Source organism: Arvicanthis niloticus, chromosome 8 (genome assembly GCF_011762505.2).
Source record: "Arvicanthis niloticus isolate mArvNil1 chromosome 8, mArvNil1.pat.X, whole genome shotgun sequence".
Taxonomy (NCBI): Eukaryota; Metazoa; Chordata; class Mammalia; order Rodentia; family Muridae; genus Arvicanthis; species Arvicanthis niloticus.
Window position 1 is genome coordinate 39,964,074 of NC_047665.1, and position 26,132 is coordinate 39,990,205.

Consider the following 26,132-nt stretch of genomic DNA (forward strand, 5'->3'; position numbering starts at 1 on the left):
TGATCTGTGTTTGAAGTTGATTTAATAAACAGCTGCTCGGTCAGCTAAGCACTTTCTGTTCAGTGCCTTCCAGCAGAGCTGCATAGCACTGTGTTCAAAGGATGCCATGGACCATCTATACCATTCTTGTGGTTCCTGTTCATGTTCAAAAGGACTGCTTGTGGAGTCACCTTGGAGGCCTGCCCTGTGTGTATCTGAGATTGGGTTTTTAGCATTTGACTGAGGAGGAAAGTCACATTTGGAATGTCGGTTGTACCAACCCAAGCTTGGTCTGAGTCTTAGACTGAATAAAAATAAAAACAAGAAAACAAGGTGAACACCAGCATGCATCTTTCTGCTTCTGGTGTGGATGCAGTCTGATAGCTACTTCGTTGTGGGAATTGGGATCCAGGAGGGGCCGAGGGAGGCAGAGTCACAATCCAGGAAGCAGACTCTGGAGACCAGCACCGAGGCACAGATCTACTGTATCGCGCAGCAAGCTTTTTCTTATAGAGCCTTTGGACAACAGGGGAATCAACATGAACTCTGAGTAGCCAACCATCTCACTGGCATTATGGGGGTGTGCCAGGCTGCCAGCACCCAAGGTGACTTCCATAAAGACGGTGGGGGCGGGCAGCAGATACCCCCCTTTTCTGGGACCATTCTAAGATTTCAGTAATTTACTAGGAACGTCTATTTTGTGTCATGCAGTATGCCAGAGTACATAGGCACTCATACTATTATGGTGGTATAGAAACCTCCTTTGTCCAGAGCCCCACCTAGGTTCGATACGACACACATTTCATATTCTGAACACTATGTTTAGTATTGGAATCTTTATGCTTAAAGCCTAGGCCACAGCGAGGTGGACATGGCCATCCATTCTCAATATGATGATTACGGAGGCCTGTCATAGAGAATAGCAGAGAAAGGAGATTTATTCATTGTGGCCACACTGGGAAGAGGAACAAATGAGGAGGTGCAGTGACCTTTAAACATAAGGGAAGGGGTATGCCTAAGTATGCAGTTCTGATCATAACATATACTACCCAACACTATCTTGGCTGCCATTATCTTGCAAGATGGCCTATAAATTATCATAAATGTTTAAAACCTCTTCTGAGGAGACAAGTTTCTTCTAGAGCTGGTACCAGGATTTTAACCTTTCCTGTCCCCAGCATGAGATTCCTGGGAATAGATGGGTAGTTTTAGTTGGGGGTGGAATTTCCCATAGTTTCAATAGCCTGCGGTCTCAAGGGAAGTCTTGAGTGTTTCTGCCAGGATGGTTAACAGGCCACCCCTGCTCTGAAGGACTGTACCTCTTCAAACTAGGAGCTAAAATAAACCCTCCTTAAGTTGCTATTGTTTGGTATTTCATCACAGCAACAGGAAAATTCACGAATTGTTGATTAGGTTTGCTGGGTTACATGAAGAATCTGGAAAGTCATCTTTTGGTTCAATCTGCAGGAAGTGAGGAAAAAGAAGAGAGGCATTTCAGTTAGAGTGAAAGACCTGGTAAAGGCTCTCAGAAGCTCTGTGTACAGCATGCTTGAGGCACCTCCAGCCAGGGCTCCTGTGTGAGAGAGGATACAGATGGACAGATTTAAAACAGGAGACATAGCATAGAAGATGTCAGAAGCTGTTGTAAGAGTACAGCAACTCTGAGACAGTGTCTTAGTCAGGGTTTGTATTCCTGCACAAAATATCATGACCAAGAAGCAAGTTGAAGAGGAAAGGGTTTATCCAGCTCACACCTTTTATGTTGCTATTTATCACCAAAGGAAGTCAGGACTGGAACTCACACAGGGCAGGAACTCAGAGGCAGGAGCTGATGCAGAGACAATGGAGGGGTGCTGCTTACCAGATGGCTTCCCCTGGCTTGCTCAGCTTGCTTTCTTAAAGAATCCAGGACTACCAGCCCAGGTATAACACAACCCACAATGGGCTAGGCCCTCCCACCCTTGATCACTAATTGAGAAAATGCCTTACAGCTGGATCTCATAGAGGCATTTCCTCAAGGGAGGCTCCTTTCTTTGTGATAACTCCAGTTTGTGTCAAGTTGACACACAAAACCAGCCAGTACAGACAGGAACCGATGATGATCATATTGGAAGATATATATATGTGTATATATATATATATATATATATATATATATATATATATATATATATATGGTTTCAAGGTTTCATGGAGCTGTAAAGGATAAAAATGCCTGCAAGGACATGGGCAGGAGCAGGCACACCCTGTGCTGTGTTACTGTTCTATAAAGGAACAGAAGTCTAAATACTCATGCAAATTCCACACATCAAATACTGTGAAGAAACCAATGGGAATTAAACTATGTTTGGATAATCCAAGCACTTCCTGGGACTCAGGATTCTTAGTCAAGGCATCTTAAGAGTCTGTAGACTATGGAGGATATTTTAAAATTGCCATTAACTCCCAATTTTATCCTAAATCTGAGCCTATGAGCCTGGTTACTGGCCTCTGTCAGAATTTTACTTCTCTTCCTCTTCCTAAAAGAAAATAAGAATACCTCTAAGAATGCCACCTGAAAGAAAAACAGCAGAAAGCAAAGGTAACTAGTCTGTTCCAAGGTAAGCACAATTTTCTGCATTAAAAGCAAAAGGAATGTGAAATTCCTTATCAGTTGAAAAATCAGTATGTACAATTGCTCAATGCCTTCCCGGACGTGGAGGATGTGTAAAAACTGAAACTTTTACACAATTTTTTAAACAATCAAGAAACATTGCTAGTGGCTCCAACGAAATGGAAAGCCAGGTCTTAACTATAAAATATGGAACCAGGTTTTAAAAGCTTTTAAAAGGCAGGTAATTATGGGGAATTCTGCTTCTGTTGAAAACTAGTACATAGATTTATTAAAAGACCCAATTAAAGGATTAGGTGTTAAGGTAAAATGCTGTTGCAAGCCAAGTATGTTATCTGTCGTGAGCAGGTTGTGATAAGGTTTTAGAGTCCCAGCAGGGAGAGGAGCGACAGGTCCTCTCCACTCAGGATCGTATACAGGATTGACTGTGAGATGGTCAGTTCCACGAGAGGGGAGAGAGTACGCCAGAGACAGAGGTTTGATATTTAATTGCTCTTTAATAATGTACAGCAAATAATATATTATCACTAATGCCAAAGCTATTTTAACAATGAAGACCCCAAACTCGGGAGACCCTTCCTCAAGTCTCAGGAAATCATGACCACCCAAGAATCACAAGAAACCATACCTGGATGCAATCAGCAGAGGTTTATTGGAGAGAGTTGGCTAGCCAAAGTCAAAACTACTCGTCCATGCAGGAACAGAATTTTGACAAAAGGCCAGCAAGCTGAGGGGTTTCTTTTATACGGAAAGGGAGGAATTTTCACGCAGTTACACATGATTGGTTGTATTTTTGCGCTGTTACACACGATTGGTTGCTTTACAAAGTTTGAACACCAATAGGTTGTAACACTGGAAAGACTGGTGTGTGTGTGTGTGTGTGTGTGTGTGTGTGTGTGTGTGTGTAACCCAGAACAGTGGAACATTTCAGAGGAACCTACCCTAAACGATCATTACCAACTATTTCAGGTAAACTATTTTTCACTTCTTCCGGCTATAGCCCTACCTAGATGGCTTGTATCTTTGTGGTCAGGAATGTGTCTTCCTGCCTTGGGCTTTTCCCACCCACAGGTGGGGTCTACTCCCTGAGGCTTGAGGGATGTAATCCAGTATGTGTCCTCTGATTCAGGGATAATGTCCTCCACCCAGAATGTGTCCTGGGACAGTGAAGGCCTGAAATCTTACTTTCAGTTCCACGTTCTGGAACCTGCACTTTTCTTGCCCAGGTCTAAGGGCAAAGAAAAAGTCTACATATTTCATAAAATGGTCTTTATAATTTTTCACTTTACAACAACAAGGTATTGCCACATTTCCTATGCATTGACTCTATCAATATCAGTACAATAAACACAAATAATAAGTTGCTAATTACCAAGGAAATAAGCATAGCAATAAGTACATCATTATTCATGAGTTATAGGACCTGAGTCCTTATGACTGCAGTTTCCAGCAGCTCAGGTCCAGAGAGTTCTTGACCACAAAGATAGGGGCGTTGGTCTCTTGGCAGCTGCTTTGATGGTGCAGCAAAGTGCTCGGTCTCTCGGCTGCAGAGGAGGCCTGAACAGAGGATCACACTAGCCAGTCATGGCTACCAGTGTGATAAAGTGCTCCGGTTGGGGCTCCTCTTTTATGCTTGAATTGGGTTACTGCTGACATGCAAGTCAGATAACCAGATGCTTCTGGTTATCTCTGGGCTATGACTTCATTGCAGGTGAACTTTTGATTATCATAGTAGTTTAAAGCATGTCCAAACATGTTTTCTGGACTTGTCCAGACTTGTTTTCTTTCCTATTACAAAAAAATGGAGTCAGCTCTGTTAAGGGCCTGCTCCTTACAAACATTCTACACCTAAAGAATTATTTCAGCAAACACATAAATATTGCCACTGGTTCCACCTGAGTGGCAGGGTGGTTCTGTAGAGTGAAAAATTACAAAGACCATTTTGTGAAATATATGCAGGCTTTTTCTTTGCCCTTAGACCTGAGCAGAAAGAGTGCAGGTTCCAGAATGCGGAACTGGATGTAAGATTTCAGGCCTTTACTGCCACTGCCCTGGGATACATTCAGGAAAGAGCAACATTCCTCAAGCCTCAGGGTGAGGAAGTCCCAAAGCAAGAAGACACATTCCTGACCACAGAGAAAGATGCAAGTCATCTGGGTGGTTCCAAGAACTAGCTAACTTTCCACTGTTCTTGGTTACGCCCCCCCCCCCTTGAGGTTTTTCCAGTGTTACAGTCTGCTGATGTTTAAAATTTGTAAAACAACCAATCATGTGTAACCACGTGAAAATTCTACCAATCATGTGTAACCGCGTGAAAATTCCTCCCTTTCCCCACCCTGTGCTATAAGAAAAGCCCCTCAGCTTGCTGACCTTTTGTCAAAATTCTGTCCTGCGTGGTCGAGCAGTTTTTACCTTGGCTAGCCAACTCTCCCCAATAAACCTCTGCTGATTGCATTCAGGTATGGTTTCTTGTGATTTTTGGATGGTCGTGATTTCCTGAGACTTAAGGAAGGGTCTCCCGAGATTGGGGGTCTTCATTTCCAAATTATAAAACATGGAACTAGGTTTTGACAGCCTTTAAACAGGCTCTAAAAAGATGGCATTTCCATACCTGTATGGCCTCTGTGCTCACTTATATACCAGGCTTTAAACCCTTTATTTGATAAAAGAAAATTGATAATGAATCTATAATTCTGAATCAGATGATGAAATAGTAGCATCTAAACGTCAACATAAAGAATTATGAAAATTGAGCAATTAGCTCATAATATGTGCATTTCTGTGATAAATAAGGAATGCAATCCTACTTATAATCCTTATGAAAATAAATCAATAAAAGCTCCCTCTTCCCCCCCCCAAGATATGAAAGCATTTTTTGTAACTGTGACTCAAAGTACCCCAAACTGTTTCAGTATCTTCAAGGAAAATACACTGTAGTCATACTCTATTAACTTATGAAACTTTTTCAGATTTTAAACAGGTTACTTATGGAATATATTCCATTTATGTAAAAAGAATTTTACAAGGACTCACCCCTAATTACTGCTTAACCTCAAATGACTGGGAGGTGTTAATGAGAGCCATTCTAGAAGCCAGAGCTATTTACAATTCTAAACATGGCAGCAAAAGCTAGTATTTTAGCTGGAGAAAAGTCAAGAAAATATTGTGACTACCACTGCAGTTTAAATCAAGGACACCCTGTTGACTTTTGAGTAGGGAATTCCGTGTCCCTGATGCCCTGGGTTGTCAGTGTTCTGTGCTGGGTGAGGGCCCTGCCATTGTTTGTCTGATCATTAATGTTTGTATTTGTTAAGGCAAAGTGAATCCCAGTTGGGACTCCCTTAAAACGTAGTTGTGTTGTCCTGTATTTGTCTGTGTGTATAAGTTTTGTTGTAGTTCTGTCTCCCAGCTCTCTCATGGAGCTTGCTTGTCCCTCTAGTTGACTTGTTCAATCAAGTCTACTGTTTAAGTCCCACAGAATCTCATCTCTGAGCCTTTCTTTGTTCTCTCTTTGTACTGCTTCCTCTTTCTGGTCACTTGATTCAGTTTTGCAGGGATTCAGATGTATTTTGGAAATGGATAATATTGTTTTATGCTGTTGTACTTTATTAAAAAGCTGGCTCTGGAGTTGGGTATGGCCCACCCTCTCCAGACCTAAGCATGCTTTTTAAAAATTTTCCTCAAATCTCTGTGCTGTCAAAAGGCCATTTGACTCTGGGACAGAGACAAAACAAAACATCAGAACAGCTGGTAGAACACACTATGGCTTTAGTAGTTGGAAGGTAGAGGCAGGTGGATCTCTGAGTTCCAGGCCTGCCTAGTCTACAGAGTGAGTTACAGGACAGCTAGCTACACAAGGAAACCCTGTCTCAAAAAGCAAAAGCAAAAGCAAACAAAACCAAACCAAATGGTAGAGTATTCTCAATAGATAAAAGAGTAATATAAACCCCATTTGTCTCCATTTTGAGGATCAGGCCTGATTACAAAAAAGGCAGTAAGGTACCAGTTTCAGGAATAGACCATAAAATTCAGAACAAGATCATAAACCCTCTCACCAAGAACTGGGGATAACTCTAAAAATGGGGAAATACCTTATCTCAGAATGGGACATCTGAGCTGGGAAGCCCTCTTTTTTTTACATGGTTGAATGTTCATGACATAGGAATGTAGGCCACTGATCACCTGTAACCCTCTAGCACCCACCAACAAAATTTTAGAGTATTTAATCCTTCTAGAGAGTTTAGCTGGTTCCCTAGAAGGTGTTCATGCCTTTGTCTGCAGTCTCCATTTAATGTGTAAGGGCCCTCGATTCACTGAAGAATGGTACCCCTTGCTCAAATAGTATGCAAACGCAATGAGTGTTTTATTCTGCAGAAGTCCAGCTGGGATCGCCCATTACCAGGAAAGAGACCCTCCCCCCCCCAAGTGAGCTTGCAGGCCTGATTTAAAGCACCTTCAGAGAATCCCAAGGTAGGTGGGCTTTGTCTTACTTTATCCCTAAAGACATTCCATTACCAGGCTTGGGGACTGGCTGGAAACAGCTGACCCATTGTCCTTGTTCCAGGCCAGGTTGTGCAGCATTTTCTGACTAGCTGCCTGAAGCCTGGATTTTTAGGCCTAATCTCCTGAACTGCTAATTTGAAGCCTGTCATGGAGTCAGCCTCTCTCATCATTTGACACCTCTCCCCGCCCTCGCCCTCCCCCAGATAGCTTTAAATGATCATATAAAAAACTAATAATCTGACAAGGACCAGCCTTGGCTTGAAGAGGGGTTCTGAGAGAAGGGGTGTTTTGGAGCCAGGAAACAAGGGACTCGAAGTCAAGTCATGGGTCCACGATTGGCGGCCTATGTTCTGCTAGAGACACCTTTCCCTGCTTCCTCTCTGCTCTGCTTTCTTTCTCTCTGAAGGGTTCCAGACAGTCCTCTCTTTTTATTCTGTTGGACACAGTTCTCCAAGTGGTTCTCACCCTCCCTCCCTCCTCCTCCTCCTTTCTCCTCTTCCTTCTCCTTCTCTCTGTCTCTCTCTCTCTGTCTCTCTCTCTCTCTCTCTCTCTCTCTCTCTCTCTCTCTCTTTCTCTCTCTCTCTCTCCCCCTCCCCACTCTTTCTTGTTCTCTCTTGCTATTCTAAAAACTTTCTCTGAAAAGCTCATCTCCGGCAGATCAGAAACCCATTCTTTTATTTATTTTACATATCAATCCAGTCATTTACTCCAGGTTTCCTTTTGATTATCTTAGGAAACAGCATCCTGTGACCCCAGCCCTTTGATTCTTAGGAGACAGCAAACACACATTTTCTTGTAACAATGCAAAAGAATTCAGAGATCTGCCTGAAAAAGACCATTTTATGAATTATATACAGGTTCCTCTGAAATGTTCCACTGTTCTTGGTGTGTCGTCCCCCCCCCTCCCGTCTTTCCAGTGTTACAGCCTGCTGGTGTTCAAAATCTGTAAAGCAACCAATCATGTGTAACTGCTCGAAAATTCCTCCCTTTCCCTACCCCATGCTATAAAAAACCCCTCAGCTTGCTGGCCTTTTGTCAAAATTCTGTTCCTGTGTGGACGAGCAGTTTTGACCTTGGCTAGCTAACTTTCTCCCTAATAAACCTCTGCTAATTGCATCCAGGTATGGTTTCTCGTGATTTTTGGGTGGTCCTGATTTCCTGAGACTTGAGGAAGGGTCTCCTGAGTTTGGGGGTCTTCACTTATATTTTTGTATAGTTGAAAAATTATATATTTTAGAACTCATGTTTTTAGAGTTCTTTTCTGCAGCCTTAAGGGCTGTCATGAAGGTCCCAATGTTTACCATTTTGTGAAGACATTAGTCACACCTTTGCCTCCTGTTAACTCTGTTAACTCATTAACGTTACCAGAGAGGACATTCTTTGGAGGAATGTGAAAATATGTACATTATTATACAAACAAGCTTTATGTCCACGGCAGCCATGGACACTTTTGGAGGTCCATGTCCGCTGGCCCTGTCCCAGGGGCAGGCAATGTGTCATTCTGTCCCCACTAAGGCCATGCCAGACCTGGGGAATAACCAATATTCAAACACAAGTGTATTTAGTGTTTAAAAGTAACATATGCTATTATTGGTCCCAATGAAGAGCTCCAAACTCCAGAGACCCTTCCTCAAGTCTTAGGACATTGCAGCCACCCAAAAATCACAAGAAACCATACCTGGATGCAATCAGCAGAGGTTTATTAGGGGAGGAGCCGGCCGTCAAAAATGACAAGCTCTTTAGCTCCAAGAGCAGGGTTTTGGCCTAGAGTGGTGGGTTAAAGGGTCTTTTATAGCATGGGGTGGGGGCAGGAAGGCATTTTCGCGCGCTTACACATGATTGGTTGTTTTACAAATTTTGAACATAGCACTGGGAAGACCAAGGGAGGGGTAACCAAGAACAGTGGAACATTTCAGAGAATCTAGCCCAAATGATCTAGTCATGTGAGATCACTCTGCACACTCATTCTTCTCAAAAATGTGGTTTTCATCATGCTATTGTGTCCTATCCTGCCATTTCAGATTACTATCTTTACTTTTTCTGGCTATAGGGCTATGGCCCCACCTAGGTGGTAGCATCTTTATCTGTAGTCAGGAATGCCTTCCTGCCTTGGGCAAGGCTTGGGGAATGCAATCCAGCAAGTGTCCTTCACCTGGAATGTGAAGGCCTGAAATCTTATTTTCAGTTCCGAGTTCTGTAAGGCGAAAAATCTACACATATTTCATAAAATGGCCTTTATAATTTTTCACTCTACACTATCATTAAGCATGAACCTTTTGACTGAGTACTGTATATACTCTAAATACTTTATATACTGATGCTAATACATTAAGAATTACATTGGATATTCTTACGAAAAAGAGAGATATTTCTAAAGTCTTACAAAGCCCATACTTCTCTGTGCAAGAGGCCAAGTTTCCAGCTATTATTACAATCTTGTCAGATCTTTTCCCAACCCTTAAACATAATTACAGACTCACAATATGCAGCATATACTGTTCAGCATATTCACACTCTTTTTGCTTATCATGATGATATAGAAACATTTCTTTCATTTTCACAGTGGTCCACTACTAATTCATCACATTAATATACATTTTATTATGCATATCAGAGCATACACCAATCTCCCTGGCTCTATGGTCAATGCTAATCAATTCTCAGATTCTTTAATCAATATATACCAATTATATTCTTGTACTTTTTTTTTCTGAAGCTACTAAATTTCAAGTAGATACATATATTAACTGGGAAGGTTGCAAAGAAAATTTCCTGTAACTCAAGGAATGGTAAAAGTAATAACTTTAAATTGTGAAGCTTGTCAAACATTTCATAGGCCTTGATTGCCTTCTGGTAATGATCCCAGAGGTAATATATCAAATGAGATATAGCAACTGAATGTAATCTACATTAATATTTTTGAAGCTGCAATATTTACATAATTCTCTAGATACATTTTCAGCATTTCAATGGACCACTGCATTCAGTAATGAAAAGGCTTTAACAGTTATATTACATTTTTAAAAAGCTTTTAATGTTATGAGTATTCCTCAACAAAATAAGATGGTGAATGGTCACAGAATCTTAAAGAACTTTTACTTTGTTGAAATATTAAACATACAATGAGTATCCCTTAGGAATCTCAAGGACAGGCCAGCATAAAACTTCTAATAGAATATTAAAGGAGATGTTAAACAAAGGGGAAAGATGGCCCTTAATTCTAGAAACATATTAGATTCAGTAATTACTTTAAAACTTTTGAATTATAAAAATGATGATCTTATGCTCCCTAAAATTCAGCTGTTACTGGAGACAGTGTTGAGGGTAATATATTACAACCTATTTAATATAATGAGGAAAACTTAGAAATGGAAAAAAAATAAATGTTATAAAATGGGAATAGGGTATGTTTATGTTTCCACAGATTTAGATGATCATTGGTTTCTAGAAAGGCAGATGAAACTGGGAAATCCTCATGTGACCAGTGTGTCTCTGATGTGCCTTCTCACCAAATGGCTTATCTGACTTCGGCTCAGACATCTAATACAATTTTGAAACCACTACCTTTCATAGTGGATTGTATGTTTCCTACCTGGGGGCAGTTGGAAAAATTAGCCAATGCAGGTGAAAAGATTTTTTTGTTTTGTTTTGTTTTGTTTTTTTTTTGTTTTTTTTGTTTGTTTGTTTGTTTGTTTGTTTTTTTGAGACAGGGTTTCTCTGTGTAGCCCTGGCCGTCCTGGAACTCACTCTGTAGACCAGGCTAGACTCAAACTCAGAAATCTACCTGCCTCTGCCTCCCAAGTGCTGGGATTAAAGGCGAGTGCCACCACTGCCGGGCCAAAAAGATGGTTTGTAATCTGGGATGAAATCAAGCTCTCCTCCTTGTGTTGGGGAAGGCCCTCCAGCAAGGCCATCCACACTAATGCCTCTAATTGGATTCCAGGACCCTATGATAGTAGAGGGTCTTTATTTTCCAATGAACAGGATTTAAATTTGAATTCACCATATGAAATAGGAATAGAAATACTTCATATTTGTATTGGACATGAGCATTGTTTGTAAAATATATCTAGGGGATGGTTATTTTGTATTTGAAATGGAACAAAAATTGAAAGGAAGAGGAAGCTGTTCATTTTAGTAGCTGAAGGATTTAAAGAAAACATTACTTACTACCTTTGATTCACCACCTTTTCCCCCTCGACACACTCCTGTTGTCTGTCTCAGAGTTAAGTGAGTGGATACATTGGGAACAAAGTAGAGGACCAGAAGTACATGTTCTTATGGCAGTTTCATAGATTGGAGCCCTGTAGGTTTTGCTCACACCAAACAGAAAGGCAAAGAGTTAAGATAGTTCTGTAATAATAATACTACCATCCATCCATAGTAATGGGTCTGAGGGGTTACTATGACATGGGGGTGGGATATCTCCTCCCCTGTCCATATGGAGGGAGGAGCTACTCAAGAATATCTTTGGAAATTATTATTGGCATTGTATAACTTTTGAGCCTAGAAAAGTAAATATTAGAATAATATTATTAACAATGAAACTATGTTCTCTTTTACCAAAAAAAAAAAAAATGTATCTTAGCATGGCATGTATTCCTCTTCCTTATTTGTTCATGAGTGAAAGATCTACTTGAAATCAGTTTGAAAAATATGTGTCTTGTTTCAGTTGTTCTTTATAAATATGTTTAGACGCTAGAACTATTGTTAATTTGAACTCCCAGAGAATTTATGTACTTTGCGCTTAGGTTAGTGTTTGGATGCACATTCAGATGGACAGAGCTTGGCAAGAATCTTCTTCCATGTCTATGCTTTCTCATATACTGGATCAAACGAAGAAAAGGACTGATTATTGTCATCCTGTTGGGAATGATTGCCATCACCACCATGGCCTCCACTGCCGGGATAGCCCTACATCAAAGCATTCAAAAATACTGTATATTCTAAGACTTCATTCTGACTCAGGAAACGTCTGAAACAGGCAAAGACATAGAGATAGTATACTGCATGCTGAAATCACTGACTTAGAGTCAGCTGTGATTATGTTAGGTGACCAAATGTTTAGTTTACGAAGGCACTTGTCACTAAGATGTGATTGGAATGTGACTCAATTCTGTTTCTCCTCTGCACTGGAACGAGACCTTATTCCCTTGGGATAAGGTTAGAAAACACTAATTAACTTATGGTAGTCTGATTCAGGAAATATTAAATTATAGTCTGATATTATATATTTGCACAACCATTGTATGAACTATTTGGTGATAAATTATTGATAGGTATTTATTACTGGTGACTTTGGGTATGTTAAATCCATTTGATCAACTTAAGACTGTAAGCTCTTCCTATCCTGGAATCTTTGTATTGATTACTTGCTTGTTTTTGTTATTTTTAATAGTGTGACACAAAAAACCTTTCCCACCATCAAAAAAGTAAATCAACATTGACCATATGTATTCAACATTATATTACAAAATATGGTTAAACAGAGAAGGGGAAATGAAGATTTGCTGAATTGATGTCATGCCAGGATAATACATTTGCTAGACATTCCTTAAAACAAGAGGATGTTTGCATAATTAGGCAGCCTACTGCCTTCACACTCCAGCAAGTATTTCCTTGACAAGGTGTCATGTTTTTCAAATTGATTTTCTGGGAAAAGGTTCAATTAGTAACATTAAAAAAAAAAACTATTTATTTTGTATAGTAAAAATAAAAAACCCCTAACATTATAGTTTGGTGCCTTATGCACTGTTTATTTTGTAATCAGTGATGTAACAGTATAATATGATTAAGACCAAAGCCTTTGGACTCTGCTTCCCACATAAGCTGAGTTCTTTCCCCTTTTTAATGCTGATCTTTCACACAAAATTTTGGCCCAAACCTAAGCCCATGAGCCTTGTTACTGCCCTCTGTCAGTACTTTCTCTTCCTCCTCCTACTAAAAGAGAATAAGAATACTTAGAGAATTATGTTCTCATAAATTTTTCTTTATGAAAAATTTAGTGAAGCGTAGAATTTTTACACAGGTTCTTTCCCTCTTTATTGTATCTGTACTGTCATATAGTATCTGACAACAAAGATGGCATAGGAAACACACACCTAAAATATAAAGCAAATTATGTCAGACACGAAAGAGCAAATTTCTGTTTCCCAAAAAAAGATTTCAGAGGTTCTGTGCTTCCCAATCACCTGAGCCGATCTTTATCACTAAGTAGTCTTTGCATAATATTTTTATATTTTCATTTATCGATATTATTAAAATTTGTAATCACACAGTATCTAAACTTCAAAACAAATTTGGTTTTATTAAATGATATTGTATGTGAACCTCCTGAAACATGATTCTGAAATTAATTTATTTCAGCTGTTTTTTTCTGTGTATGACATGTATGACATGCATTGTTAATTTACCCCGATTAGTTCATAAAAAAAAAAAAAACAAAACAAAAAAACCCAAAGGAACATGTAATTATTTCCACTAGTTTGTCTGAAAGAATGCCATGTCTCCTAAACAAAAAATGCAAAACTATCTCCTGGTACTTATGTGCTCAAAATATGAGAACAGCTGGAAGTCACTAGAATAAACTAATCATATAAAAATGTACCGTCAAAAGAACTGAGCAAAATGAACGCATTGTAAGAGCCTTTTCATGTAGATTCCAGAAAAAGATTTTAAAATGCTTCAATTAAGCTATTGCATAAACTGAAAAGCCCATTTTGATTATACAAGGTGAGAATGCAGAAGCAGCAGACAAAAGGTTTCATACTTTAAATTTGTTCTGTCTCAGAAACTACTAGTAGACACTGAGCAGGAAAGGACACAAAGAGTTGTGGGGAAACAAGCGCCAATCTCTGGCGCTTAGTTTTGAAATTGCCCGCGCAACGCAGTGACTGGCTAATTAAGCCACTATCACATAAAACTTTTGGTATAATAATCCAAAGGAAAAAAATGAGACTTGCTTACATAACTGTATCCAAAAGCAGTTAGTAGTAGGTGCTATCTGTACACGTTTCTCCAGAGACTAAATTTATAGTGTTGAAAGGAACTAACGGTTTCTTTACTAGGCATGAATTTCACCAAGCCTACTGAATTGATTCATTCCTTTAGTCTTAACCTTTCTAAGAAAGTCACACAAAAAGTGCCACGCCCTTCCAGTAAGGTGAGTGGCTCTGAAAAGAGCCTTTGGGTTTGTTTTGAGTTAAGACAACTCACTTGGAGCTAGTGTACTTGGTGACGGCCTTGGTGCCCTCGGACACGGCGTGCTTGGCCAGCTCCCCGGGCAGCAGCAGGCGCACGGCCGTCTGGATCTCCCGGGACGTGATGGTCGAGCGCTTGTTGTAATGCGCCAGGCGAGACGCCTCGCCCGCGATCCGCTCGAAGATGTCGTTCACGAACGAGTTCATGATGCCCATGGCCTTGGACGAGATGCCGGTGTCCGGGTGCACTTGCTTCAGCACTTTGTACACGTACACCGAGTAGCTTTCCTTGCGGCTGCGCTTGCGCTTCTTGCCGTCCTTCTTTTGCGCCTTAGTCACGGCCTTCTTGGAGCCCTTCTTCGGGGCGGGAGCGGATTTCGCGGGCTCGGGCATGTCGGATACAGCAAACTATCACAAACAGAAAAGAAAGGAACAATTGTAATGTCTCTGCACAGGCTGCCTTTTAAACTAACTTGTGACTATAGTTATCGCGCGTTAGCAATCGTCATCCACTAAGTATCCAATCATAGCAAGAGATTTTCAAATCAACTGTGTTATTGGTCTAAGTAAAATGGTTGTATTTAACCAATGAAATTGCTACTTTTTCACGCCTTGCGGTGACTATAAATAATACGAGCGTAGTTTTAGTCTTCTTCACTGAGCTGACTTTGTCTACTACCTTTGTATCATGTCTGGACGCGGCAAACAGGGTGGCAAGGCTCGCGCCAAGGCCAAGACCCGCTCCTCCCGGGCCGGCCTGCAGTTCCCCGTGGGCCGCGTGCACCGGCTGCTCCGCAAGGGCAACTACTCGGAGCGGGTGGGCGCCGGCGCCCCGGTGTACCTGGCGGCCGTGCTGGAGTACCTGACGGCCGAGATCCTGGAGCTGGCCGGCAACGCGGCTCGCGACAACAAGAAGACGCGCATCATCCCTCGCCACCTGCAGCTGGCCATCCGCAACGACGAGGAGCTCAACAAGCTGCTGGGGCGCGTGACCATCGCGCAGGGCGGCGTCCTGCCCAACATCCAGGCCGTGCTGCTGCCCAAGAAGACCGAGAGCCACCACAAGGCCAAGGGGAAGTAAGACCTTTGCACAAAGCACACTTGGAAACCACCAAAGGCTCTTTTCAGAGCCACTTACAAAAACACTAGGAGGAGCTGTGCTTCTTAACTGTGGATGGAGTGAACCCAGACCTGGTTCTAATTACTGCCTCCAAAGAAGTGATGTTAGCCATTTATACAAACTAGTGAGATTCTAATTTACAGACCAGTAACTACTATGTTAACATTTTAAGCCATGAGGTTTGCTTGTATTAAAGATCACTGTGTATGTTTGCTAATAGGATTGTTCCTTTGTCCCCTCAGCATTTACAGGATCCCTTAAACATCATTTCTTTAGACCCGCCCCGGCTCCCAGGGATTCGACTAGACCTTAGGGAATGGGGCGAAATAATTAAAGGACCAGAGGCACAAAGAATGAGCAAGTCTGGGTTCTGATCAAGCTCTGAACCTTTAATTTTGGGGCCAGGTTATAAAGACAGCAAACCGGGAAGTTTGGGCGAGGGTCATTGCTTAGGGCTATCCTACTATTGAATCCTTATTGTCCACTGTCATATCCTTATTGCCCTAGACCATCCCTTTGTAACCGGCTCCCAGGAAATGCCAGAAGTTATTTAAGTTCCTGGGACCTGAGACCTGTGAACATCCTTTCTTAAACTTGTATTGACTAGTCTTTCTAGAACAGCAGGTAGTTACCTGGGTTTGGCTCCTGGCATAAACCTTAGGCATGTGTTTAGTTTTATAACCTCTTTCAACTTTGCCTTTGTTTTACATTGCAGAAGAATATTTTTGTAAAGACCATTGAACGTATATGTAAAAACTTACTATGGCACAGGGAGGCTGAGGTTAAAGAAAAGAAAGATTAAAAAAAGGTTTCTGGTGCCAGTATACTTTAAAAAGTAATGGAGAATACACAATTTAGTATATTTCTATTTATCCCGAGTCAGTAGAAGAAATTAGCAGAAAGCAACTCCAGAAAGGTTTAACTAGAGTTATATATTATCTGAAAACAATGGGGATGGAGAAGTGGCTGAGTTAAGAACAATTGCTGGTCCTGTCAGAGGTTTATAGTTTAACTCCTAGATAACATCAGCTTCCAGGGTAGGGGTGGGTGTCACTCATGCTATTCTGGCGTCCCGGGCACTGGCACAGAGACACCAAATTTACACAGGAATTGAAAAAATGAAATAAAGGGCAGAGAGCAACTAGAATTGAAGGCCTTAGTCTCGCTGCCATCCCACAGGTTGAGTATCCAATACCTGTTAATGTCCTGCACCTAACTACGGTTACATGGACTGAACAACACACACTTCAACCTTGTTCATGTGGAACTTGATTGAAGACATGATCAGATCACCAATCAAAAACCTTATATATCCTGTTGGGTCTTCCAGCCTGTTTGTTATTCTATCATCAACTCTTTATGTTTGGCAGTATTCAAATGACAGATTTGAAACTCAGAAGAATAAAAAACTCTTCTTTTGTCACTTTTTATTGTTGGTTTTCTTTTTCTCATGAGACTTTCCCTTCTTCAGAGAAAGCAGAAACATGGGCGTACCTCCAGAACACCTAGAGAAAAGTGCCAGCATTTGGGTTCAAGCCGAACTCATTGTTTAACCTGGATTCCTAAAATAACCCTTTGCTTTCTTCTGGGATCCACACTCTTACCAAAGCCAGTGTTCATCATAGTCTTTGTTTTCTCTACTGAGCTGAGATGACAGTCTCTACCGTGCTTCCTTTCTCTGATACAGCCCTAAGATTCTTTATGGTTTGTCTTTGCCCACCTCCCTGACTTTGACTTTGGGTCATCACCCCTGCATAGTTGAACGCGCGCGTGCACACACACACACGCACACACACACACACACACACACACACACTACCACAGAGAGAGACAGAGAGACAGACACACAGAGAGACAGAGAGACACACAGACAGAGCCGGACAGACAGAGAGACGGAGAAACAGAGACAGATAGAGACAGAAAGATAGAAAGAAAACCAAACCAAACCAAACCAAACCAAACCAAACCAACCAACCAAACAAACAAAAAAAAAAAAAAAACACCAAAAAAAAAACAAACAAACAAAAAAAACAAAAAAAATCCAAACATCTCTCACCTGAAAGGGAATAAGAAACACTGAATACTAGAGGTATCTCCAAATTTTATGCTCCAGCATGGAAAGAGGCTTATGAAGTTACACAACAAAGTCATAAGGAAAGATAGGCTTAAACACATTGGTGGGCACATCAGAGACACATTTACAGCAATGCAGGAGAATCTTTTCTATAGATTTCAGCTACTATCGGATGACATTCTTGGGATTTAGATTGGTGAAAACTACTGGTCTGCTATGTTGCGGTTACAAATATTTTTTTTTTCTATTAGTCACAAAGTGTCAGATATAGAGAAACACATTCAGGAGCATAAAGGGTAATCAAAGAAAAGACAACCAGCCTCAGGACCTATGACACTCCAATTTCACTGTTAAATTCATGTGCCTCTCATATATGTAGCTCTCTCGTCAATCAACTAGTCTTTGAAGATATAGCTTCTTTCCATGAATTTTCTTAGTTTAGGAGTTGTGTGGAAAATTTTTCAGATTTAATAAAAATGTGTTTTTCATTTTACTTGTACTGTACAGAGAGTATTGTGCATAGCAGTCACAGATGAACCCCCAGCCTCAAAGATTTTATTCAAACTTCACAAATGCACTTGGATATTTTCTGGGAAATATTGGTGAAAGTCGATTAAATAGAAAGTATTTGAGAAGAAAAATTCACTTAAATGTGAAAAATGACTTTAAACAACCAAGTTCTCACTAGTACAGTTATTAAGACGGGTTTTTGAAAATTTTAACTGAAAAAAGAAATCATTTGAAATGTGGTCACTGTAGAAAAGGAACACAAGACAACTCACAGCACGGTTTACATGTTACAAAGTAGGCAGTGACCACCAAACCACCTTAGCAGCCGCCTGCAGTGTCCACTCTGAACGGCATAACGGGTTGTTAGGCGGCCGCATGGCTTTTTGTAGTTTGTACAATGTCAGTGCATTGATTGAGCGCTCGATTCTCCAAACTCTTAAAACAGGGTGAGGAACTAGAAAGCACAGACAGGGAAACAAGAGGCGGTTTTTTTTTTTTTTTTTTTTTTGGTTTAAGTTTTCCCCTCCCCCACGGCGGCAGGAGCAACTTCCCGCCTCCTCCCTGCCGGTTCTCATTTCGGTCCGCCCCAGGCACTTTAAAAGCCGGCGCTCAGGCTCGGTGTCAGCATATCTGCTCTCGGCAGCTCCTCAGAGTGCAGTCATGTCTGGACGTGGTAAGGGAGGCAAAGGGCTCGGAAAAGGCGGCGCCAAGCGCCACCGCAAAGTCCTCCGCGACAACATCCAGGGCATCACCAAGCCCGCCATCCGCCGCCTGGCCCGGCGCGGAGGAGTGAAGCGCATCTCCGGCCTCATCTACGAGGAGACCCGCGGTGTGCTGAAGGTGTTCCTGGAGAACGTGATCCGCGACGCCGTCACCTACACGGAGCACGCCAAGCGCAAGACGGTCACCGCCATGGACGTGGTCTACGCGCTCAAGCGCCAGGGCCGCACCCTCTATGGCTTCGGCGGCTAAGCTGCTCAGCTAAATACTCTTCGCTAAAGGTCCTTTTCAGGACCACCACATCTTTAAAGAAGGAGCTAACACTTTTTCAAAATTTGTTAATCTCAATCCATATTTAATCTGAACTATTGCTAGTTAGAAGTTGTCCAATCATGACGAGTGTCCTTATTTACCTAATTTGCATGTGGTTATTCGAGTGACTACTAGGAAAGCTGTACAGTCCTGTCAACTGGTGTAAATTCAATTTGTATTCAGATCTTATGGTTATTGTAGGAGTTTTTAGACATTTTTACTGATATTACTGTAGTCACCCTCTCCCAAATTCATTTCATCCTCCTAAATCCCGCCCTCTGAAATGGTGTGTCCATACCCTCAAGTCATTTCATACCTTGCCACAGACCATTTAATAATTACATTAGTAATTTGTATATTAGGTTATGAAGAACGCGGTTGCTCCTTTCTTTATACTACATAGCTACTTTGGATGCAATAAAATTCTGAATGAAATGGATGCCACTTTTTGGGGGAGAATTTCTGAATTGAGTTTTCATAAACAAAACCCTTAAAATTATTTAAAAAACAAACAAAACGACAGAGTCCTACAGTTCATGAAGATACACTGTTAGAATATGCATTCAAAACAAAAGTATTACGTTTTACACTTCGACAGAAATATCAATAGAAAGGCCTGCCTTTAGTCTGTTCTGCAGTTTTCTTCATGTTATGTTGTACCCATTTCTACATCCTTTACATATTTACATTGATTACATTCCACATATGAGAGAGCATGTGTTTTTTCCTGACATTGTGTGTTTTTTCTTAATATGTATTCTAATTCCATATATTTTCTTGTATGTTTTATGGCTTCATTTTTCTTTAGAGCTGAGTAATATTTAAGTTTGTTTACAAATTTTTCATTATCCATTTCTCTGGAGATGGGCAACTAGGTTGATTTCAATTCTTTGTTATTGTGAATAAAGCAGTAATTAACACTGAGGTAAAATATCTCTATGGTATGTATGGAGTTCTTTGAATATATGTGCAGGTATAAAATAGCTTTGCCATATTGGAGTTCTATTTTGAGCAATCTCTAAACTCATTTCCACAGTGGCTGTGTTGATTTGTAACCCCTCTTAACAGTGAATTGGAGTTCCTTCTCTTCACATCCTTGCCAACATTTGTTGATGGTTTTCATCCATGTGAGATATCTCAGAGTAGTTTTAATTTGTATATCCCTGATGTCTTGGATTATTGAGCACTTAAAAATAGTTACTGGCCATTTGCCTTTCCTTTCAAAACTATTGGTCATTTGCCTTTGTTTTAAAATCTATTGATTGAATTTATTTGCTGATTGGCAGCTTTATTTTCCTAGCATTCAATTCCTGAATTCTTTGTAAACCCTGGACATAGACTTCAGTCTGATATTGAAAGGGTTAAAATTCTTCAAAAGCTCTTAACAGGCAGAGCAGAACTGTAGTGAGCCCACTGTTTCAGTGGCTACACACGTGCATTTTCCAAGATGGCGCTGGCCTCATGTTTCCCCAGCAGTAAACAATTATTCTGCGCAGCTGCTAGGCAGAAAGAGCGCCAAGTCACTGGCCTATCCCGAGGCGTAATATTGGGTGGTGAGAGAACAGCCATTCAGAAGTGAATACGTCACTCTAGGGTGTATTTAAACGAGCCTCTTCCGGTTTCTTCCGTCTTTCTGCTTTATCGTGTGGAGTAATAAAAGCTTCTCGTGGCAGTACACCCGATTACCGCCTCCCTGTCCTTATTCGCGGGTGAAAAGGGATTTTGGGGGCGCTCGTTACACAGAACCAACATGCAGGTAAGTTTGGTCGAGAACTCTGTGTTTCAGGAACTTGGCTGACCACAAGATAGATGGTTGACTACGTATAGGCTCTTAGAGAATAGCCTATACAAAATGTTCCCCATGACTGTTCCTTGGACCCTGTCACAAACTGAATAATGGGCTCAGACTTTCCACAGGTACTTTCCAATAACCCTCCTTTACTCCCCCTGGGTTGTGGTTTCCCCCCTGAGTTGTGTTTTTTGGCTTTAAATTCTCTCTGTCTCCAAAGCCCTGGGGTCAGACCCCATTGTCCCTGTGTGGGCTACAGGTCTTGACCTCAACATGTTGATCAAAATATACCTCTTGCTGATTGCATCAAGTTTGGTGTCTTGTGAATTAATGGGTGGCTGCAAATTCCTGAGGCTTGGGTGAGGTCCTCCCTTCGTGGGGGCCTTACAATATGTAGCTGGCATAGATTTAATCCCATTTTGTTGGCAGTTTTTTTGCTGTTCTGATTGTTTGCTTTACAGTAGAGAAACTTTTTATTTTCATTGTGTTCCATCTGTTGGAACTTGACCTTAGTTCCTGTGCTGTTTGTGTTCTATTTAAAACATTTTCCTACTACAATATCTTCAAGGGCATCCCCTGCACGTTCTTCTACAAGTTGAAATGTTTCAGAGCTTTGATGTATTTTGCACTGAGTTTTGCCCAAGATCAAAGATACAAAATCAGTTTTATTCTTCTAAGTTAGAAATCCAGCTTTACCAGAACTGTTGAACAGGCTTTTCCCAAAGTATGTTTTTCCCACTTTGTCAAAAATTAGGTGGGCATTTTTGCCTTTTTATTTCTAGGTCCTTTATTCTAGTTCATTGGATTGTCTACATGCCTATTTTTATGCCAACACCATGCTGTCACTATCACTATAGCTCCATAGTACAACTTGAGTTCAGCTGATGACTCCAGCATCTTTCTTACTCATTACAATTGCTTTGGCTTCTTTTTGTTCCATATGGGTTTTTGCATCATTTTTTCTAAGCCTGTAAAGTGTGACATGGACATTTTCATAGGGATTACATTAATTCTGTATATTAATTTTGGTACTTGTAAATATTTCTACAATATGATTTTTATATAAAGATTTATTTTTTTCACTCTCTGGTATCTTCTGTGGTTATATTGTAGGTGAGAAAGTTATAGACCATCATAATTATACATATAAGACCAAATTAGAGTTTTTATTTTTTTATTTTTGGCCAGCAATGAAGAATGAGCTAGTGCCTAAGAAAGTCTCTTGGTGTTGGAAACTCAGGGAACTATGTTTTTAAAAGCAAAAGACCACATAGACCACAATTACATCAATCTTATGTGAGGATCAGGGTAGACTTGCATCTCTCTGGGAAGAACAAACATGACCATTTTGATTTATATCTTTAATAGTTGTTTGAGTTTATGTTTAGTTTGTACAAACATTAATTATTTTGATTAATTCATCTGGACAGTGGTTGGGACATAGACAATGCAAACGTGTCCCCAAGGCAGACAAGGCCGTTGTGGAGGCTGAGAAGGGTCTATACAGACACGAAAATAGAGTCAGGACAAAAATGGCACTACCCTACTCACTTCATTGAGTGCTTTCTTTTTTTCAATATCTTAAAGTTTTTGTTGCAGAGGTCTTGGATTTTTGTTGTTGTTCTTGCTGCTACTGTTTGCTGCTGTTCAATATATTTCTGAATACTTAATTGGGAGTATTTTGAAGGACATGTTTTTCCTAATTACTTTCTGGGAGAGTGTGATGGCTATTCTTGATTGTCAGATTGACAAATCTAGAATGTACTACAATCCAGACATGGAGGGCATACCTGTAACCCAGATGCCTTTGACCCAAATACTGAGGCTTTTGATCCAGGTCTGGAGGTGGGATGGGACACACTCTTATTCCGGATCAACAAACACCTTTAATCTGTATCTGGAAGCACTGTTTTTTTTTTGTTTTGTTTTGTTTTTGTTTTTTGTTGTTGTTGTTGTTTTTGTTTTTTTCTTCTATGCCTGTTTACACTTACTGGCCAGCATATCTGGATGGAACATAGTTCTTCAGGATTCCAGTTTATATAGAAGAACAACTGAAAACCCAGCCTTGTGGGATCGAGCAACTATTGGATTCTTGGAATTTATCCACAGCTGGCCATTCTTAGGTTAGTTGGACTGAAGCCTGAAAGTCATTCCAAAAAAACCATTTTCTTTATATAGAGAGACATTCCATAATTTCTGTGATTCTAGAGAACCCTGACTAATGGTGTCAGGAGTAGTTGGAAGCAGGATTAGTTATGAAAGTGTAGAAGTATCAGGATGAATCTTTTAAGTGTTTGGAATGAAGTTTTAACTTGCTGGCACCTTCTAATTCACCAGCATTGTCAGCTACTGAAGAAATCTATCACTTGTTCTCTCTCCTGGGAGCTCAGATAGTATTGAAAGCTCATGGTGGAAACTATATTTCAAACTTAAAGAGGTAAATGATTTTAATTATCTTGATCCATCAGTTATGTGTGGCAATGAATTTAGTGACCAGCTATATGAAACGTTTTACAGTTTGGGGGAAATAAGGAAAACACTTTTGCTCTTCAGTTGCTCTCAGTGTCTCTGGATACATTGACAAAGGGTAGGAATGATTCTCCATGAGCTCCAGATGCAAGTAAACAATCTAAAGGTTTCTAAGTGTGCCCTTGAAGAGGATCTTCTTTCCAGCAGCCAGAGAGCTCAAGTGGCAGAAAATTCAACTAAAGGTCTCATTATAAGGTTTCCTGGATTACAGCAAAAAATCCAAGTCTCAATCTCAGAGGGTGTCAGCAGTTAAAGTAAGGTCATTAATTGGCAAAGGATGGGATCCTATAACCTGGGGTGGGGCTGTGTGGTAGGACCCTATTGAAGCTAAAACCTCAGATTTTCAAGAGTTTACCTCACCTGAGGAAGTAGTACTTGAAGATCCCCAAACTCAGGAGACCCTTACTCAAGTCTTTGGAAATCACGGCCACCCAAAAATCATAAGACACTGTACCTGGATGCAATCAGCAGAGGTTTATTAGGGACAGTTGGCTGGCCAAGGTCAAACTGCTTGCCCACACAGGAGCAGAATTTGACAAAAGACAAGCAAGCTGAGGGGCTTTTTATAGCATGGGGTGGGGAAAGGGAGGAATTTTCACGTGGTTACACATGATTGGTTGCTTTATAATTTTTGAACATCAGCAGGCTGTACCAGTCAGTGGGGGCAGAGGGCAGTTCCTGTAGGCAGAAGCTTATCTAGGTTAGCAGAGCATCTAGTTAGACTTAAATTACAGCTTTCTGGAACACTGGAAAGACCTCAAGTGTGGGGGAGGGGTAACCAAGGAAACATAACATAAAAATAGTAGAAAGTACACTTATCTTTTGTAAGGATGTAACCTCGCCCAACCATTCATCTTGTGGTCAGCCAGTTCCTGGGACCACCCAGATGACTTGCATCTTTCTTTGTAGTCAGGAATGTGTCTTCCTGCTTTGGGCCTTCCCTACCCACAGGTGGGTTCTCTTCCCTGAGGCTTGAGGAATGTTAATCCAGCAAGTGTCCTCTGGCTCAGGGATAATGTTCTCTTTCCAGAATGTATCCCGGGTCAGTGAAGGCCTGAAATCTTACATTCAGTTTTGCTTTCTGGAACCTGAATTCTTTTGCTCAGGTGTAGGGGTAAAGAAAAAAGCCTGTATATATTTTATAAAATGGTCTTTATAATTTTTCACTCTACAGTACCCTCAGGCCCACTGCTTGTAATATTGCCTTTTATACCTGAGAAAATGAATCCTTCATTGTCTGATTTTTCTCTGAAGGAAATATCAGCCAAGACAAATCTGATGTCCATCAAGGGTCACCTCTAGACCAACAACCAGACTTCAAGGCAAAGCAAGCTCCTCGACAGGATGAACAAGAAAGGAAGGGTTGTAACTTAGTAGTGATGTGTTTGTGTGTCATGTTGACAAGGGGTGAGTAGTTCTGGCTTGTTTTGTATGTCAACTTGACACAAGCTAGAATCATCAGAGAGGAAGGAACTTCAGAAGAAAAAAAAAACTTCCATGAGATGCAGCTGTAAGGCATTTTCTCAGTTAGCAATCAATGGCGGCAGAATCAGCCCATTGTGGATGGTGCCATCCCTGGACTGGTAATCCTGATTTCTATAAGAAATCCTGGTTTCTATAAGAAAGTATCTCTCCACGGCTTCTGCCTCTGCCCCTCTTCCAGGCCCTGTGTGAATTCCTGTCCTGACTTCCTTTGGTGATGAACAGCAATAGGGAATTGTAAGCCAAATAAATTCTTTCCTCCCCAACTTGCTTTTTGGTTGTGGTATTTCATTGCAGCAATAATAACCTTAATTAAGACTGCCAAGAACCATCTAGGATAGGCTAAAGGCTAGTAGGTGAATTTCCTTAAAGGTGGCCCACCATTTTTTTTTCATAGTCTGGGATGGGTGAGCTAGCTCTAAGAGACAAGGCCCAAAAGAAACTTTATCTCAGGATTGATTCTTACCTTGGATATGCCTTTCCTGTCATTATTAAATTAGTATAATACTCTCTGAACATTAGCTCACCCTACTGGGCTTATTTTCTGCAGACCAACAAAGATGTACTGTTTTGTAGTGATGCTATGCAGACAAATGGATGGGTTCACAATTTCTAATAGTGATTCTATAGAATTCCTACAATTATACACATGATTTTTGAGCCATCTTTAGTAAAACTGAAATTAGGACTCTATAATCCTTCATGAGTCACGAACTATTTGCACTAGAACAGAAAGCAGGCGTGAAATAGATTTACCATCAAGGGAAATATTCCTTTTAGGTTGTAAAATCATTGCCTGAAAACTAAAGTTCATAAAAGAGAAAGAACAGTTTATTGTAGGTGCAAGGACAGAAGATTAAATATTGACTGGATTTATCTATACAAAAGTTCAATACTAATGAGACATTGAGCAGATGATTTTCCCCTTAGGAAAACCGTCCAAATTTATACATAAGGATTTGCCTAGGGCCATGCAGGAGGAATGACAAGTGGCTTTAGAACTCATGGATGCAGCCCACAGGTCACCACAGCCACATGAGTGAGCCTCGGTGTGGCACAGCCCCGAGGACTGTATGTCCTGAGGACTTCATGCTGTTATGGAGTTCTGCTGTGCTAGCTGTCCTCACATCCCTCTTAATCTAGAGTTCTATGAAAACTCTAAGGGGGCTTCCAGGCCCTCACTGGGCAGTGTCTCTGGCACTCACAATCCTTGACTGCTGGGGGCGGGGGGAGGGGGGAGGCACCTCTGGCTTGGGTGAGAGGGGGGAGAGAATGCAGCTGCTTCTTTCTTCTCCTCCTCCATC

General features: G+C 40.9%; 3 protein-coding genes across 3 annotated transcripts; 2 read left to right on the forward strand and 1 right to left on the reverse strand.

The window, feature by feature from the left end:
• Positions 1–13,541: 13,541 nt before the first annotated feature.
• LOC117713668 (histone H2B type 1-C/E/F/G/I) lies at positions 13,542–14,700 on the reverse strand. Its single transcript, XM_076939307.1, has one exon. The coding sequence runs from the start codon at positions 14,683–14,685 to the stop codon at positions 14,305–14,307; it is 381 nt and encodes a 126-aa protein (XP_076795422.1). The 5' UTR covers positions 14,686–14,700; the 3' UTR covers positions 13,542–14,304.
• Positions 14,701–14,953: 253 nt separating this feature from the next.
• On the forward strand, positions 14,954–16,835 carry LOC117713667 (histone H2A type 1-B). The gene has a single exon (XM_076939305.1). The coding sequence runs from the start codon at positions 14,981–14,983 to the stop codon at positions 15,371–15,373; it is 393 nt and encodes a 130-aa protein (XP_076795420.1). The 5' UTR covers positions 14,954–14,980; the 3' UTR covers positions 15,374–16,835.
• Positions 16,836–18,601: 1,766 nt separating this feature from the next.
• LOC117713673 (histone H4) lies at positions 18,602–19,004 on the forward strand. The gene has a single exon (XM_034510075.2). The coding sequence runs from the start codon at positions 18,657–18,659 to the stop codon at positions 18,966–18,968; it is 312 nt and encodes a 103-aa protein (XP_034365966.1). The 5' UTR covers positions 18,602–18,656; the 3' UTR covers positions 18,969–19,004.
• Positions 19,005–26,132: the final 7,128 nt, after the last annotated feature.

What these genes read in the sequence shown, in the direction of transcription:
- LOC117713667 (XM_076939305.1), top strand. Translation starts at nt 14,981, where the DNA reads ATGTCTGGACGCGGCAAACAGGGTGGCAAGGCTCGCGCCAAGGCCAAG.
- LOC117713673 (XM_034510075.2), top strand. Translation starts at nt 18,657, where the DNA reads ATGTCTGGACGTGGTAAGGGAGGCAAAGGGCTCGGAAAAGGCGGCGCC.
- LOC117713668 (XM_076939307.1), bottom strand. Translation starts at nt 14,685, where the DNA reads ATGCCCGAGCCCGCGAAATCCGCTCCCGCCCCGAAGAAGGGCTCCAAG.